The 13,457-nt window shown below is 47.3% G+C and overlaps 4 protein-coding genes across 4 annotated transcripts; 1 reads left to right on the top strand and 3 right to left on the bottom strand.

Annotated features, from left to right (window-relative positions):
• Window positions 1–251: 251 nt before the first annotated feature.
• Window positions 252–3,213, bottom strand: LOC135170111 (tricarboxylate transport protein, mitochondrial). The gene is made up of 4 exons (XM_064135632.1): window positions 2,934–3,213; window positions 1,656–2,090; window positions 1,023–1,243; window positions 252–934 (listed from the first exon to the last, which is right to left on the bottom strand). The coding sequence occupies exons 1-4, from the start codon at window positions 3,079–3,081 to the stop codon at window positions 752–754; spliced, it is 987 nt and encodes a 328-aa protein (XP_063991702.1). The 5' UTR covers window positions 3,082–3,213; the 3' UTR covers window positions 252–751.
• Window positions 3,214–3,637: 424 nt separating this feature from the next.
• Window positions 3,638–5,750, bottom strand: LOC135170110 (SWI/SNF-related matrix-associated actin-dependent regulator of chromatin subfamily B member 1). The gene is made up of 3 exons (XM_064135631.1): window positions 5,595–5,750; window positions 4,597–5,078; window positions 3,638–4,452 (listed from the first exon to the last, which is right to left on the bottom strand). Exons 2-3 carry the CDS (start codon window positions 5,046–5,048, stop codon window positions 3,795–3,797), a joined length of 1,110 nt encoding a protein of 369 aa, XP_063991701.1. The 5' UTR covers window positions 5,049–5,078; window positions 5,595–5,750; the 3' UTR covers window positions 3,638–3,794.
• A 324-nt stretch (window positions 5,751–6,074) lies between these two features.
• LOC135170108 (6-phosphogluconate dehydrogenase, decarboxylating) lies at window positions 6,075–8,435 on the top strand. The gene is made up of 4 exons (XM_064135629.1): window positions 6,075–6,229; window positions 6,553–6,776; window positions 6,968–7,841; window positions 7,915–8,435. The coding sequence occupies exons 1-4, from the start codon at window positions 6,219–6,221 to the stop codon at window positions 8,255–8,257; spliced, it is 1,452 nt and encodes a 483-aa protein (XP_063991699.1). The 5' UTR covers window positions 6,075–6,218; the 3' UTR covers window positions 8,258–8,435.
• A 3,917-nt stretch (window positions 8,436–12,352) lies between these two features.
• On the bottom strand, window positions 12,353–13,294 carry LOC135169895 (uncharacterized). The gene has a single exon (XM_064135281.1). It carries the CDS (start codon window positions 13,292–13,294, stop codon window positions 12,353–12,355), a length of 942 nt encoding a protein of 313 aa, XP_063991351.1.
• Between the last annotated feature and the right edge of the window lie 163 nt (window positions 13,295–13,457).

Here is a 13,457-nt window from a genome sequence, read left to right as displayed (position 1 = left end):
GTGGAATGAATTGTTTCTGACTCAATTCTGTTGTCAAATAGGGATGAGATTGTGTTAATAACGTCATTAGGCCGGTAATGAGAAGATTTTTTTGTTGGAAATTTCTCCAGCCTCTCCTGGTCCTCCTCCCATGCCCCTTCCCCCACCGAGGGATCATTAATCACGTAATTAACAATATCAAGACCTTTTGCCACTCGACTACAGAATTGAACCACTGGAATGTGTAGAATTCGTAAATAATAAAGAGCATATTTTCGTGGTATTTGTAAATTTCCAATTATCGTGCATAATTAAATTTATTTTATCCACCAGAGGTAAATAAATTTTGATGTATAAATCTTGGACTCGGGAAATACCGGAGACTCGTACCGCTGATCTAAATCAATTGCGTAAAAAATAGTTTTATGTACATCAAAGATTAGGTATTAACAATCACGTAAAAAAATCTGTCGACGTGAACATTTCAATAATTTGTTCTGCATCTTTTTGAATTTACGATGTGAAGTGGTGAAATATATCTTCAGAGCTGGAAAATCCAGGGAAAGACTTCCAATAAAAATTTGAGAACTGATTTTCACGTGAAAAATAAATGTCTAAATTCTAAATCCAATCTTTCCAGCTCCAGAGATACAATGGAGAATTCATTTGGTCTTTTTTTCGGTGGTTTACCACTTCATAAAAAATTTATTCTATTAATTCTACTGATTACGAGGGCACTTGATATGGCAATTTGTTGGGCTGTGATGGCCATTCAAGGCCAGACTTTGTTGAATAGCTCCATGAATGAATCATATATCATGAATGTAATTGCAACGTCAAGACACACTCTCCCTAATCTGGGGACAGTGCCTTTGTAGAACGCCATTGGCCCTTCTTTCTTCCATATTTGCACTGCACAGTCGATGCTCCCCTTGTATTTCGCTGCTTCGAGACCCTTAAATTATCCAACATTCGTATTTAGAAACTCGGGATCAAATGGGGCCAAACTAAAGTCTGTTGTTGTAGGGAAAAATATTTATTACCTGCATTCTGGTCTTCACAACGTCTATTGGTGTATTACCATAAACGGAAGCTGCGCCAGCACAAGCTCCGAAAAATCCCACGACGAGTTTAGGCACAGGTTTATTATTGTCACCACCTCGATACCAATCCTTGCAGGATTCCATGACGAAAAATCTGATTGCCTGGTTAGAGCCTTGTTTCATTATCGTTGGCACCAATCCCTGATAAACACCTCTGAACCCTGCAACGAAAATATTGTAACACTATTACCATTAATTATTCAAACAGTGAGCAGCATTGAAGTCTCTTGGTTTTTGTGCTATTTTCTATTTACATCGCCGCTAAGAACTTTGACCCATCGTGTGTTCCAAACGTAAAAGACCTTGGCACTCAGGCAAGGTGAGAAATCTCAACCCGACACTGAAGTCAATGACGGATTTTATCGAAGTATAAATGCTCATGCAATATAGTCCCGATATCTCTTATCAGTTGCGAAATTTATGGCTCTTCAATTACACTAGTAAATAACAACTGATTTATAACAGCAAAATAATGAAATATGGCTCCATCTTTAATCATTCAACCAATTACCAATTATCAAATTAATTTGAATGATTGGATCAATAATTACACAACTGAGAATGACGACTCACCGTTTTCCTTGATAATGAGACCAACCCCATGGAAAAATCCCCGGAATCGTGGATTTGCCGATCTCTGGTCGTTGATGAATTTCACTTTAACAGTCTCCATAGGCGTAACAGCTAAAATAGCCTCGCAGACACCGGCACAGAGACCCGCGAGGAGCCTCCTCTGGGCATTGAGCTTACCCTCCTCATCAACCAGCTGTTTTTTCACGGTCTCAAAGGAGCCGAATCTCACCGCTGATTTCGGTATCGAACCGTAAACCAGCACCGAAAGCCCTCGGTATAACCCCAGGACTCCATTTGTCTTCACTGTTTTTTTAATGCAGTCTCCAATGCCTGAGTATTGCTTGCCAGCCCCAGCTTTTCCGTCCAATTGTAACTGAGTTTTCACGTATTCCGTTGGATACGTTATGCATATCTCAATCCCGCCGGTGATTCCACCTGAGCAATTAATGAACGATCAGGAAATTACTTGTCAGTTGACCAAAGTTAGGTTAGAAAATTCTTCCAATTGTTTTGTTACAATTTTCTGGTCAATTCTGCTTGGGATAACTCCTTCTCTTCGGGGACTTCAAGGTTGTGGTTCCTAAATCGACGCAAGAATGCTCCAAATTCTCAATGTCAAGCTCAAGGTCACCCGGCGACTACCTTACCATCAGTGATACTTCATGAGAGAGAACCCCTCATTAAATTCTTATTTACTCGAGTTTCCCCATAATTCCAATATTACTTATTATTACCGAAATTCTGTAGCTTCAGATTAATTAGAGCAACAATTATGGCTCTCAATTGTTTATCATTTGTCATGAAATTGAGGTTGGAACCACCAGCGTCAGAACGCGACTCAACCACCTTCACCAAAAAGTGAAAAAAAACACCGACTAAAGTGGGGAAATACAAGTGTCACGTATTGTTAATTATCATTCAGACCTAGAATTGCAAATTACTGGGACGAAAAAATAAAAAAAAAGTGTTGATGACGTCCGTTGATTCCCCCAATCAAAATCAGACCTTGAGTGCAGCATAATAGTCACGAGATACCAGTGAAAATGAGTAAAAAATTTCAAAAAACTGTACAATCCACGAATTTCAGAAATAAAAAATTCAAGTGACCTCTCCCCAACCGATAAATCTATAAACTCTCCAGCGTCAAAAATAAATCCCTCCAAAATACCTCTCACTACGTAAAAAAACAACGAGTGCTTTTGGACTGGCTCCTAAATCCATAAAATTTCATAAACAAAAGTGCAAAAATAAATGTTCAAGGTGAAAGTATAAACTCACCGGCGATGATTCCCTTGACGCCGACGTTCGTCGTAGCCGGGGCAGCAGCGGCACGATCCTGGAGCCAGGGTCTCGATGGATAAGGATTACCTGCAACTCCCCTCGGTGATGCTGGAGAAATTTGTTTCGACAACCAAGTGAGATCCATGTTAATAATTATTTTTTATAAATTCTAGAACTTAGTCGTTCATCGGCAGTAGAAAAATAAATATAGATTTATTTGGGGGGGCACTTGGCCACCTCCCACCGTCGGCCGCCGGAGGAGAACTGGAATTATGTGAAAGCCCGGTCGCCCCCACCCACACTCGTCCCCTCCAGGACAACCCTCGTAGCACTGAACGCGTTGTTATCATACGATGCTCGGTATCTTCTCAAAACCCATTTTTCTGTCGTGCGGTGGTAAAATTAATGGATTTTTCAGGTCGTGTGTTTGCTTAACGTTCTTCGGCCGTAAGATAAAAAATCTGAAATTCTTACAATATTAATATATCCATTCATCAAGGCTCCACCGCGTTCTATGACTCTTTGTAAATTAAGATAAGCGGAAAATAATTATTCACATTGCGTTATTCTCTTCTTATCATTCGTCAAGTCATTTTCGCGAATTTCAGGTCATTCGAATTTTTCTAACAATTTCAATTCCCCTAGAAATCCCAAAGAATAAAAAATGAGGAAATGAGAAGTTCCAAGATCATTATAAATAATTTAAAAAGGTACGATCCGTCCAAAAACATTTATTAACCAAAAGTACACAGAATTAAACTGAAAAATAATCACTGAAATATCAAATGCTGAACTCTAGTTAATTGTAACCTCCAAAATATGGTCATCAACTCTCCGTCCCTCATTTTCCCCTGAAAATTACCACCCAGGGGTGGTATTGGCGAGTCTCCTCATGCGTCGAGTGTTCCTGTCCTGGTCCCTGATTTTCTTCTCCATTTCGGCGTCAGTCAGTGTCTCGAGAAAAGGTGCCCACTGGTCTGCCTCCGAGGGGGGCCTGAAGGGCACCTCGACGGTCGGCAATGGAGCCTCGGAGAAGGCGTAGGTCCTTTGGTGCCACGATAATTGACCCCTGACACTGTAAGCAATAGCAGTAACGAATTCCCCACCGAGTCCCAATTCGGCGCAGAGTTTCATAGCAAATTTCTCAGGATTGTTCTCCTTTTCTGACATATCCCACTCCACCTGATCCACCAGCGATGTGTTCCCCACGTGAATATTCAGCTTGATGATGACTCGCTGGTCGCACTGGTCTTCGAGGATCGTCTCCTGGGGGAAGGCCTCGATCTGTTGCCTGATTGCCTGAGCTATCGCAGGTACGAAGGTCAATGGATTGAGATCGAGATCGTCACAGAGAACCTCTGCAAATTGCTCGGGAGTTATGAGACTCTCGTTCTTATTCCACGTGAATGTGTCACGTAATTTTTGTCCCTCGATCTCCATGTCCAGCCGGATCGGTACCAAGAGCTCCTGCTGGGCTGCGTTCTCTAGGTTCGCTGAGGGGTCTGTGTCGTCGAAGCTGCACGAAAGGGAGGTTATTAATATTTAGACTTTGAAAAAAATTATAGTTCTTGAAAAATGATTTGTAGAAGCTGCTCAATAATAATCCAATAGAAACTTTGCATCTAAAAAATTCAGAAATGAAATTCAACTATAAATGTACCATAATGGGAACGTCCTGACTTTCTTATTATGAACCCTGTTCCGATTAATGGGTGTAGCTTGTGGTACAGCATCCAAATGCGAGCTGTTGGGTAAGCTAGGCACCCAGGGCATCGTCTTCTTGGATTTTCCCTCTCTCGGTGCAGGCGGCTCAGTAGAGTGTACAGACACAGCTTTATATTTGTCGTCATTTCCCTCGATTATGTCTTCCACTTCGCTGGCTCTTAGAAGGGAGACACTAGAGGCCAAGACGTGTTGACTCAGCCCCAACTCGACCAATTTCTTTCTCTCGTCGTTTGTAATTGATCTCCTGTACATCCCTGGGTAGCGTTTGTAGAGAGATCCACGGAAGAGGCGGAGGTAGTTGCCGACCTCTGAACCGATGCAGTAGTACTCCCCATTTTCTTCGACTTGGAAACTTATGGGCTTGTCGCCGTACGTCCTCAGCGCCATTTTTATGATTTTTTTTATTGACTTGTTCCACTGGAAAAAAATAATGACTGTGAATACGATGCGTGTAATGCATTTTCTTATCCTACACCGTTGAAAGCCCTTCCTCTGTAAAGTACTTCAACCAGAAAAAAATGGAGCTCGTACAATTTTTCTATCGCCTCTAAAATCACTCCATAAACGTCTTAAATACTCCAAGACATTTTCTAATTAAACCCAACGGGTATTATAATTTTGCAAGACACATGTCGACTTTACAAAATCAAAGGAGGCACAATGGAGACTCAAACTCATTCCTTCAGGTCTACTCACCCCAGAAAAAAAGCCTTGGAAAGTGATATTTAATCACTCCACAAGTTCATTATATTTACTCTGCATTATAAATTTTTTGAAATACCGAAATCAGTCACAATTACTTGCATTGTCAACGAATTTCCCCCTTATTGTTATGTGTGAGACATTTCGAAACGGTAAAGACTCCATTTCGAACCGCCATCAACGCCTCAATTACATAAAAATAACCTCTAAAATCACCACCCTAGTACTTACATCACAGCACAACCTCTTCCTCACCTCCTGTCAACACTTCTTCCCCAAAAATATAAACAAAATCTTCATCAAAACCCTTGGATTAATTTTTTCTATAACCCCACTTTAGGATGTCAATACACAAGCCACAACTTTCGGGCGGCGTCGCTCCCCCTAGGGTGACGGCGCACTCACTCTCCATTGGTTGCGCCATTATTACTAATTTTGCGCTATTTTATGAACTCCATAAATCCCCCAACGCTGGAGAATCCTCGTGATATTTTCTCCAGAGTCAAGCGATCGGATGGAGCCCTCAGAGGTCCCGAAAGAAATTCCGAAAACGAGACAAAATCGTCTCACAAAAAACAACTAGAATAGTAAGGGCGTAAGACTTGACTCGGAGGCTACAACGTATGCCCTTTTGCCCCGTGACTGCCAACGACTGGGCCTTGGCGTGAGGCGATTGGTTCGTGGGCGATCGGCTGATCCAACAGTTGAGTGGTTGTTCATGCGTCTTACGATGCAATCCAGTCACTCAGGAACAGCCGCAAGAAACTCCTGCCACTTGTTGGACTTGTTGGACACCTAACCAGTAAATTGGCTCCTCACTAATCAATTCAAAAACCTCCATTCGACTTAGAAATCATGACTGAAGCGTAAGTACCTAATTCATCAGTAATTCCACCATAATATGCTATTCTCCAAATGAATCAAAAGACAGAGGTTGTTCAGTTGAATTGAAGGGCAAGGGAAGGCCACTCGCTCCCTGATTCTCCCCAAATTTCCTACCCAAGGTCATCAGCACTCGTCTTAACCCAGAGGACATCAAAGTCCACCATCTCCTGGAGATGGATCAGCTGATTGGCAAACATTTGTAAACATATCGACTGGTGGCAGGAAATTTCGGAAATAAATGGGAAAATCGTTGCTCTGTCACTCCTCAAGGGAATAATTGTTAATTGCTAATTGTTGGCCCCAGGGTAGCGGACATTGCGCTGATCGGCCTAGCCGTGATGGGACAGAACCTCATCCTGAACATGAACGATCACGGGTTTGTCGTCTGTGCCTACAACCGCACGACGAGCAAGGTCAAGGACTTTCTTGAGAACGAAGCCAAGGGCACTAAGGTCGTTGGTGCATACAGTCTCGAGGAGATGGTCAGTAAATTGAAGAAACCACGCAGAGTCATGGTACTTGTGAAAGGTGAGTAAGCATTTATAAGGACAAACTGACGATCATTGTCAGAAGTCATGAGTGATATTGACAATTGATGGCTTTAAAATGGAACAGGCATTCTAATTTATGGGTATGACCCTGGACAATGGTGCTATGTACCCTATCCATAGAAATAACTCAACAAAACAATAAAAAAAAAAAATTATCCTCTTGCTCAGCTGGTCCAGCAGTGGACACCTTCATCAACAGCCTAGTTCCCCTCCTGGCCCCGGGTGACATAATAATCGACGGTGGAAACTCCGAATATCAGGACACAAAAAGACGTTCCGAAGAGTTAGAAAAATATCAGATACTCTACGTTGGCTGTGGTGTGAGTGGCGGTGAGGAGGGGGCGAGATACGGCCCCTCCCTGATGCCCGGGGGCAATCCCAAGGCATGGCCAGCGATAAAACCAATTTTCCAGGCAATCTGTGCCAAGGCCGATGGAGAGCCTTGCTGCGATTGGGTAGGTGAGACTGGAGCTGGACATTTTGTCAAAATGGTGCACAATGGAATTGAATATGCCGACATGCAGCTCGTCTCCGAGGCTTATCAGCTCATGAGGGATGGCCTGGGGCTCAGCCAGGGAGAAATGGCCGCGGTATTCGACGAGTGGAACAGGGGAGAGCTCTCGTCGTATCTCATAGAAATTACTCGCGATATACTCAATTACAAGAACGAGAAGGGTTACCTCTTGGAGAGAATTCGTGACACTGCGGGGCAAAAGGGCACTGGCAAGTGGACAGTCATTGCTGCACTGGAGTACGGTGTGCCTGTCACTCTCATCGGGGAGTCTGTGTTCGCCAGGTGTTTGTCGTCGTTGGCTAGTGAGAGGGTTGAAGCTCACTCGATATTCGGGGATGAGCAGATCGAGGCTTTCAAGGGGGATAAGAAAGTCTTTCTCCAGGAACTGAAGAATGCCATTTATCTGGCGAAAATTGTGTCCTATGCTCAGGGGTTCATGCTCCTCAGGGATGCCGCCAAAATGAACAATTGGAACTTGAACTATGGGGGGATCGCTCTCATGTGGAGGGGTGGATGTATTATCAGAAGGTAATTAGATAACATAGATTAGATAATTCAATCAAAAGCAAATAGTTAATATAAATGATTCCTCATCTTTTAGTGTTTTCCTCGGAAACATAAAACAAGCCTTCGAAAAAAATCCAAAACTATCGAATCTCCTGTTCGACGATTTTTTCGCAAAAGCCGTGAAAAGATGTAGAAAGAATCTTCGAGACGTTCTAGCAACAGCAGACACCCTGGGCATTCCAACTCCAGTACTCTCAGCCGCTCGTAACTTCTACGACAGCATTCGCCGCAATCGCCTACCCACTAATCTCATCCAGGCGCAGAGGGATTACTTCGGTGCCCATACCTACGAACTCGTGGATGATGTGGGACGATTTGTACATACAAACTGGACTGGAAAGGGTGGCAATACATCAGCATCGACGTACGATGCTTGAGATAATTATTTTTTTTACTAGGATTAATTTCAATGCAGTCCACAGTGAACAAATGAACGTGAGGTACGGTGTGATGTGATTTCCCAAATAGTATGATTGGGTATTTAAGGATATTCCACGTTTTTATATGTCAATGAGGTCTTTAAAGTGACAACAATAAAGTTGTTGGAGAATTTAATATTTCAGGAGTTTCATTTAATTACCCTTTGTAATGTATGGCGTGGATAATTAAATAAGAAATGAAAATAAAAATATAAAATGTATAAAAAAATAAATTCCACTATAATTAGAAGACAGGTCAATCATTTTTTTACCATCTTTATTTTCTCATATTTAATCAATATGTATTACGAGGTCTAATCAATAATTAATAATATATTTAAAAATCACAGTCTTAGTTGAAGAATTGACAGCAGAAAATACTATCTGTTCTCTATTCATATACATAATTTTTTTTTAATTTTTTTGTTTGATACTTATTAATGTGCTCTATGTACATATGGAAATACGTACGCACTCATACAGAAAACTGTGGGGTTGAGCAGGTGGTCGAATAAGATTCACGCCAGTGTGTTGGTCAAAATATTTATTCTCAAGTTCTACAGGATACCGCGAGTGGTATGTCCAGGGTAGATCGGGAGTAGTGTGTCCGAGGAAGGTAGAGGAACGACTGTGTAGAGATCGGGAAGAGTGTGGGCTTATAAAGGAAAAGTGTAGGAAAGGGAACGCCTTTGGATCTCTGGTTTAGGGTTCGGAATGCGCCGGTTCTGGGGAGTTCCCCAGTCTCTAAATAATGGTTTATTGCTTATAAATGACCAGGGTTTGGGGTGTCCCCCAAACTGATGATGGTCGAGAGGGTAATTAGCCTCCGAGGGTCAGGTCCGGGGCTAGACTCGGTTGGGGAATTTCCCATCGAGTTGATGGGGTGTCCTGGCGACACTGTCACCACAGTACCCCCCTGCCAGTGATTTGGATCACGATGATGATGCTACTGTCCTGCCTGGTAGTGGTTGGTGAACCTGACGCGTCTTCCTGAGCGCGTTGTTGGCGGTGTTGCTGGTGGTGGTGGTGGTGGCTCTGGTACTTCCGGCTCGGGTGTGGTTAAATTCTGGGTGGCTTGTTGGGGACCTGGTTCATCGTCAGCGATGACATACGCTGGTTTCAACCTGTCGATGGAGACGTTCACGTCCTTGCCCCTGATGTGGATGGTGAACGTCTTGGCGCTGCGGCGGATGACCCTGTATGGACCTTGATACGGCATCTGGAGAGGTCCTTTTGGTGCGTCATGGCGGACGAAGACTTGCTCTGCCGTGGCTAGGTCTTTGAACACAAAGGTTTTGTGAGCTCCGTGTCTGTTGACCTTAGCCGGGCGCAGGTTGGCAAAGTGCTGGCGAAGTTCCTTGACGTAGTCCGCTGGGTCGTCTTGGTGACTGACAGCTCGGGGGGCCAGGAACTCTCCAGGTAGGCGTAATGGCTCGCCGTATGCCAGGTCGGCTGCTGATGCCTGGAGGTCTTCCTTCCAGGCCGCTCTGATCCCCAAGAGCACCGTAGGGAGTACCTCCGTCCACGTGGTGATCTCATGGCACTTGATAGCTGCCTTGAGTTGGCGATGAAACCGCTCGACCATGCCGTTAGCTGCTGGGTGATAGGCAGTTGTCCTCAGGTGAGTCGTGCCTGCCAAGTAATTGAGGTGCTTGAACAGGTACGACTCGAATTGCCGACCTTGGTCTGTGGTGATGCGGAGGGGAACTCCGAAGCGGCATATCCATCCCTCGTAGAAGGCTCTAGCGACTGTGGGTGCCTCCTGGTCCTCCAGGGGAAATGCCTCCGGCCACCTGGAGAATCTGTCGACGCACGTGAGGCAGTATCGGTAGCCCTCGGAGATGGACAGGATGATCAGGTCCATGTGCACGTGCTCGAACCTCGAAGATGGTGGGGCGAATTCTCCCACTGGCGCTGAGACATGCCTGGTGATTTTGGCCTGCTGGCACTGGATGCAGGCGCGAGCCCACTCGCGGCAGTCTGCTTTCACGGACGGCCAAACGTAACGTTGAGTCACGAGTTTGACCGAGGCTTTGACTCCAGGGTGAGCCAGGTTGTGGATGATGTTGAAGGCTGCTCGGCGGTATGGAGGTGTCAGGTATGGTCTTGGTGATGGTGATGACGTGTCGCAGAAGACAGCTACGCCTGCTCCTGGGATCTGGATTTGCTTGAGTTGCAAGCCTGATCCTGAGCGTAGGTATGTTTTCATTGTGTCATCGGCCTGCTGTGATGACGCCAGGGCGGTGTAGTCCAGTGGTGACGAAACTGCGTCGATGCGGGATAGAGCGTCCGCGACGACGTTGTCCTTGCCGGACACATGTTGGATGTCGGTGGAGAACTGCCCGATGAAGTCCAGGTGCCGTGCCTGTCTGGGGGAAGCCTTTTCCAACTTCTGCCGGAATGCGAACGTGATTGGTTTGTGGTCCGTGAAGATCGTGAAGGTCCTGGCCTCTACCATGTGTCTGAAGTGTTTGATGGCGAGGTAGATTGCCAGGAGCTCACGGTCGAATGCGCTCCACTTTACTTGAGCTGGACTGAGCTTCTTCGAGAAGAAAGCCAATGGTTCCCAGTCCCTGTTGACTCGTTGCTGCAATGCTGCACCGACGGTGTGGTTGGAGGCGTCACAGATGAGTGCGAGGTTGGCGTCGGCCTTGGGGTGAGCCAGGAGCGCTGCGTCAGCTAGTCTGGCCTTGCAGGTGGTGAAAGCCGTCTGGGCTTCCGGAGTCCAGTTGATGGGAGTTCTGCCCTTGATATTCCCCACCAAGAGCTCGTTGAGTGGTGCCTGGTCCTGTGCAGTCCGGGGTATGAATCTCCGGTAGAAATTCAGCATACCCAGGAACTGTCGGAGCTGCTTCGCCGTTGTTGGTGCTGGATAGTCCAGGATGGCTTGGACTTTTTTCGGCAATGGACGTGTGCCCTCCTTGGACACCAGGTAGCCCAGGAACTCCACCTCAGGCTGGCCGAACACGCACTTCTGTGGGTTGATGAGGAGGCCGTAGGATTGGAGGCGTTCAAATAAGGTCCCCAGGTGCTGTTGGTGTTGTTCTGGTGTTTCGGAGGCTATCAGGATGTCGTCGATGTACGCGTAGCAGAAGTCCAAGTCCCGTAGCACCTCGTCGATGAAGCGTTGAAAGGTCTGGGCGGCGTTGCGAAGACCGAACGACATGTAGGGGAATTCGTACATACCGAATGGTGTGGTGATCGCCGTCTTCGGGATGTCCGCCTCGGCGACCGGAATTTGGTGGTACGCCCGAACCAGGTCGATCGTGGAGAAGATCTCCTTGCCTCGGAGTGCCTGCGCGAAGTCCTGGATGTGCCGCACTGGGTAGCGGTCCGGAACGGTGCGAGCGTTGAGCGCACGGTAGTCTCCGCATGGTCTCCAGTCATCCGTCTTCTTCTTGGCCATGTGGAGAGGTGAAGACCATGGGCTATTCGATGGTCGGGCTGTACCTCGTTGGACCATGGCGCTGAACTCCTTTTTGGCATCGGCCAGGCGGTCTGGGGCCAAACGTCGTGGTTTGTTGGCGACTGGAGGTCCTGGAGTGGTCTGGATGTGATGCTTGGTGTCATGCCGCGGGGATGTCCCGGTTCCATCGGGTCTGGTGAGGCCGGGGAACTGTTGCAGGAGCTCGTGGTACTGCGAACTACCTGTAACTATTTTAATGCTTGATAAATTAACCAATTCGACTTGCCCGGGTGAGGTGAGCGAGGTGATGGAGTCCACGAGTCTGCCGTTGCGGAGGTCCACCAAGAGTCCGTAGTGGAACAGGAAGTCTGCTCCGATGATGGGTTTGGAGACGTCGGCGATGACGAAGCTCCACGGGAATGCTCGCCGCAGCTTCAGATTGAGGTCCAAGGAGACCGTCCCGTACGTCGCAATGGTGCTGCCGTTCGCCGCCGAGAGCTGATAAGTCGACTTGCGTTGCGGCCCGCGCACTAACCGTCGTGGGAAAACGCACAAGTCGGCTCCTGTGTCGATCAAAAAACGTACCTTGGTTTCCTGATCGGTGATGAATAGGCGGCGCGTCGTCGAGGCAGAGTCACTACCCGCCATTAGTGACTGCTCGGTCCGTTTCCCTGAGCGGTGAAATTGCACGGTCGTGTGCACATTTTAGCCTCAGGTCCGAAGCGCCGATGGTACCAACAGATGCGGTCGGTTCCGTGCTGCCGGTGCGTGGAGCGCGACCTGGACCTCTCTCGCCTGACGTTGCGGCCGCGGGGGGATCCTCCGTCTCCTCTGCTCGACCGCTTCAGGCTCTCGATTTCAGAGCGTAAGTCGCCGAATTGTTCCTCGAGGTTGAGGGCCAACTGGGACAGCTTGAGGCTCAGGAGCGCCTCAATGCTGTGCGCCGCTGCCTCAGCGACCTGTGGAGCAGCAGGTGGGATCCTTGGTCTCAGGATCTGGATGGTCTTGTCGGCCAGATCTGCAGCGTCGTCGAGGGAGGCCTTGCGCTGGGTGGCCAATAACACCTGGACGTCGGCCGGAAGGCGCGTGACCCACAGTGTCCGGAGAGCATCGTCCGGGAAGTTGGGTCCCGCCAGGTTTTTTAGGTGGCGCAGAAACTGAGACGGTTTCATGTCTCCCATTTCTGCGCCTTCTAGGAGCTTCCTCGTCTTCTCCTCCTGGGAGGAGCTCAGGCGCTTTATGAGCTCCGTTTTTAAATATGTGTAGGGGTTGTCCGCCGGAGGGTTCAGGATGATATCCCTCACGTCGGTGGCGTACCTTGACCTGGAGAGCTTCCCGCAGATGTGGCCGAATTTTGTTGATTCGGAAGTGATCCCGGCTGCGTGAAAACTGCGATCGGCGATGCCGAAGAAGAGTTCAGGGTCCTCCGGCGTGAACTCTCCTAGCTGCACGGCTACTCGGTTGATTTGGGCCGTACTCTCCATCAGGTTCTGCTGCTGCTGTGGAGGCCACGTGTCCTGCGATGGTGGTGAGGTGCACTCGTCGGATGGTGCTCGTTGCTGTAGTGGCCGCTCTCGTTCCACGACCATGTGGCGTCTGCTGGTGCTCAGTGTCCACGAACTTCCGCTGGATCACGTCGGGGTCACCAATTTGTGGGGTTGAGCAGGTGGTCGAATAAGATTCACGCCAGTGTGTTGGTCAAAATATTTATTCTCAAGTTCTACAGGATACCGCGAGTGGTATGTCCAGGGT

This window comes from Diachasmimorpha longicaudata, chromosome 16 (genome assembly GCF_034640455.1).
Source record: "Diachasmimorpha longicaudata isolate KC_UGA_2023 chromosome 16, iyDiaLong2, whole genome shotgun sequence".
Taxonomy (NCBI): Eukaryota; Metazoa; Arthropoda; class Insecta; order Hymenoptera; family Braconidae; genus Diachasmimorpha; species Diachasmimorpha longicaudata.
This window is presented reverse-complemented; position numbering and strand designations above follow the sequence as displayed.

Coding starts and splice junctions, on each gene's coding strand:
- LOC135170110 (XM_064135631.1), bottom strand. CDS start 5,048: ATGGCGCTGAGGACGTACGGCGACAAGCCCATAAGTTTCCAAGTCGAA. Junction 4,453..4,596: donor GTCAGGACGTTCCCATTATG/GTACATTTATAG, acceptor CCTTTCGTGCAG/CTTCGACGACACAGACCCCT.
- LOC135170111 (XM_064135632.1), bottom strand. CDS start 3,081: ATGGATCTCACTTGGTTGTCGAAACAAATTTCTCCAGCATCACCGAGG. Junction 1,244..1,655: donor TCTCATTATCAAGGAAAACG/GTGAGTCGTCAT, acceptor TTTTCGTTGCAG/GGTTCAGAGGTGTTTATCAG. Junction 935..1,022: donor TTGTGAAGACCAGAATGCAG/GTAATAAATATT, acceptor GGATAATTTAAG/GGTCTCGAAGCAGCGAAATA.
- LOC135169895 (XM_064135281.1), bottom strand. CDS start 13,294: ATGGTCGTGGAACGAGAGCGGCCACTACAGCAACGAGCACCATCCGAC.
- LOC135170108 (XM_064135629.1), top strand. Junction 6,777..6,967: donor AGTCATGGTACTTGTGAAAG/GTGAGTAAGCAT, acceptor CCTCTTGCTCAG/CTGGTCCAGCAGTGGACACC. Junction 7,842..7,914: donor GGTGGATGTATTATCAGAAG/GTAATTAGATAA, acceptor CTCATCTTTTAG/TGTTTTCCTCGGAAACATAA.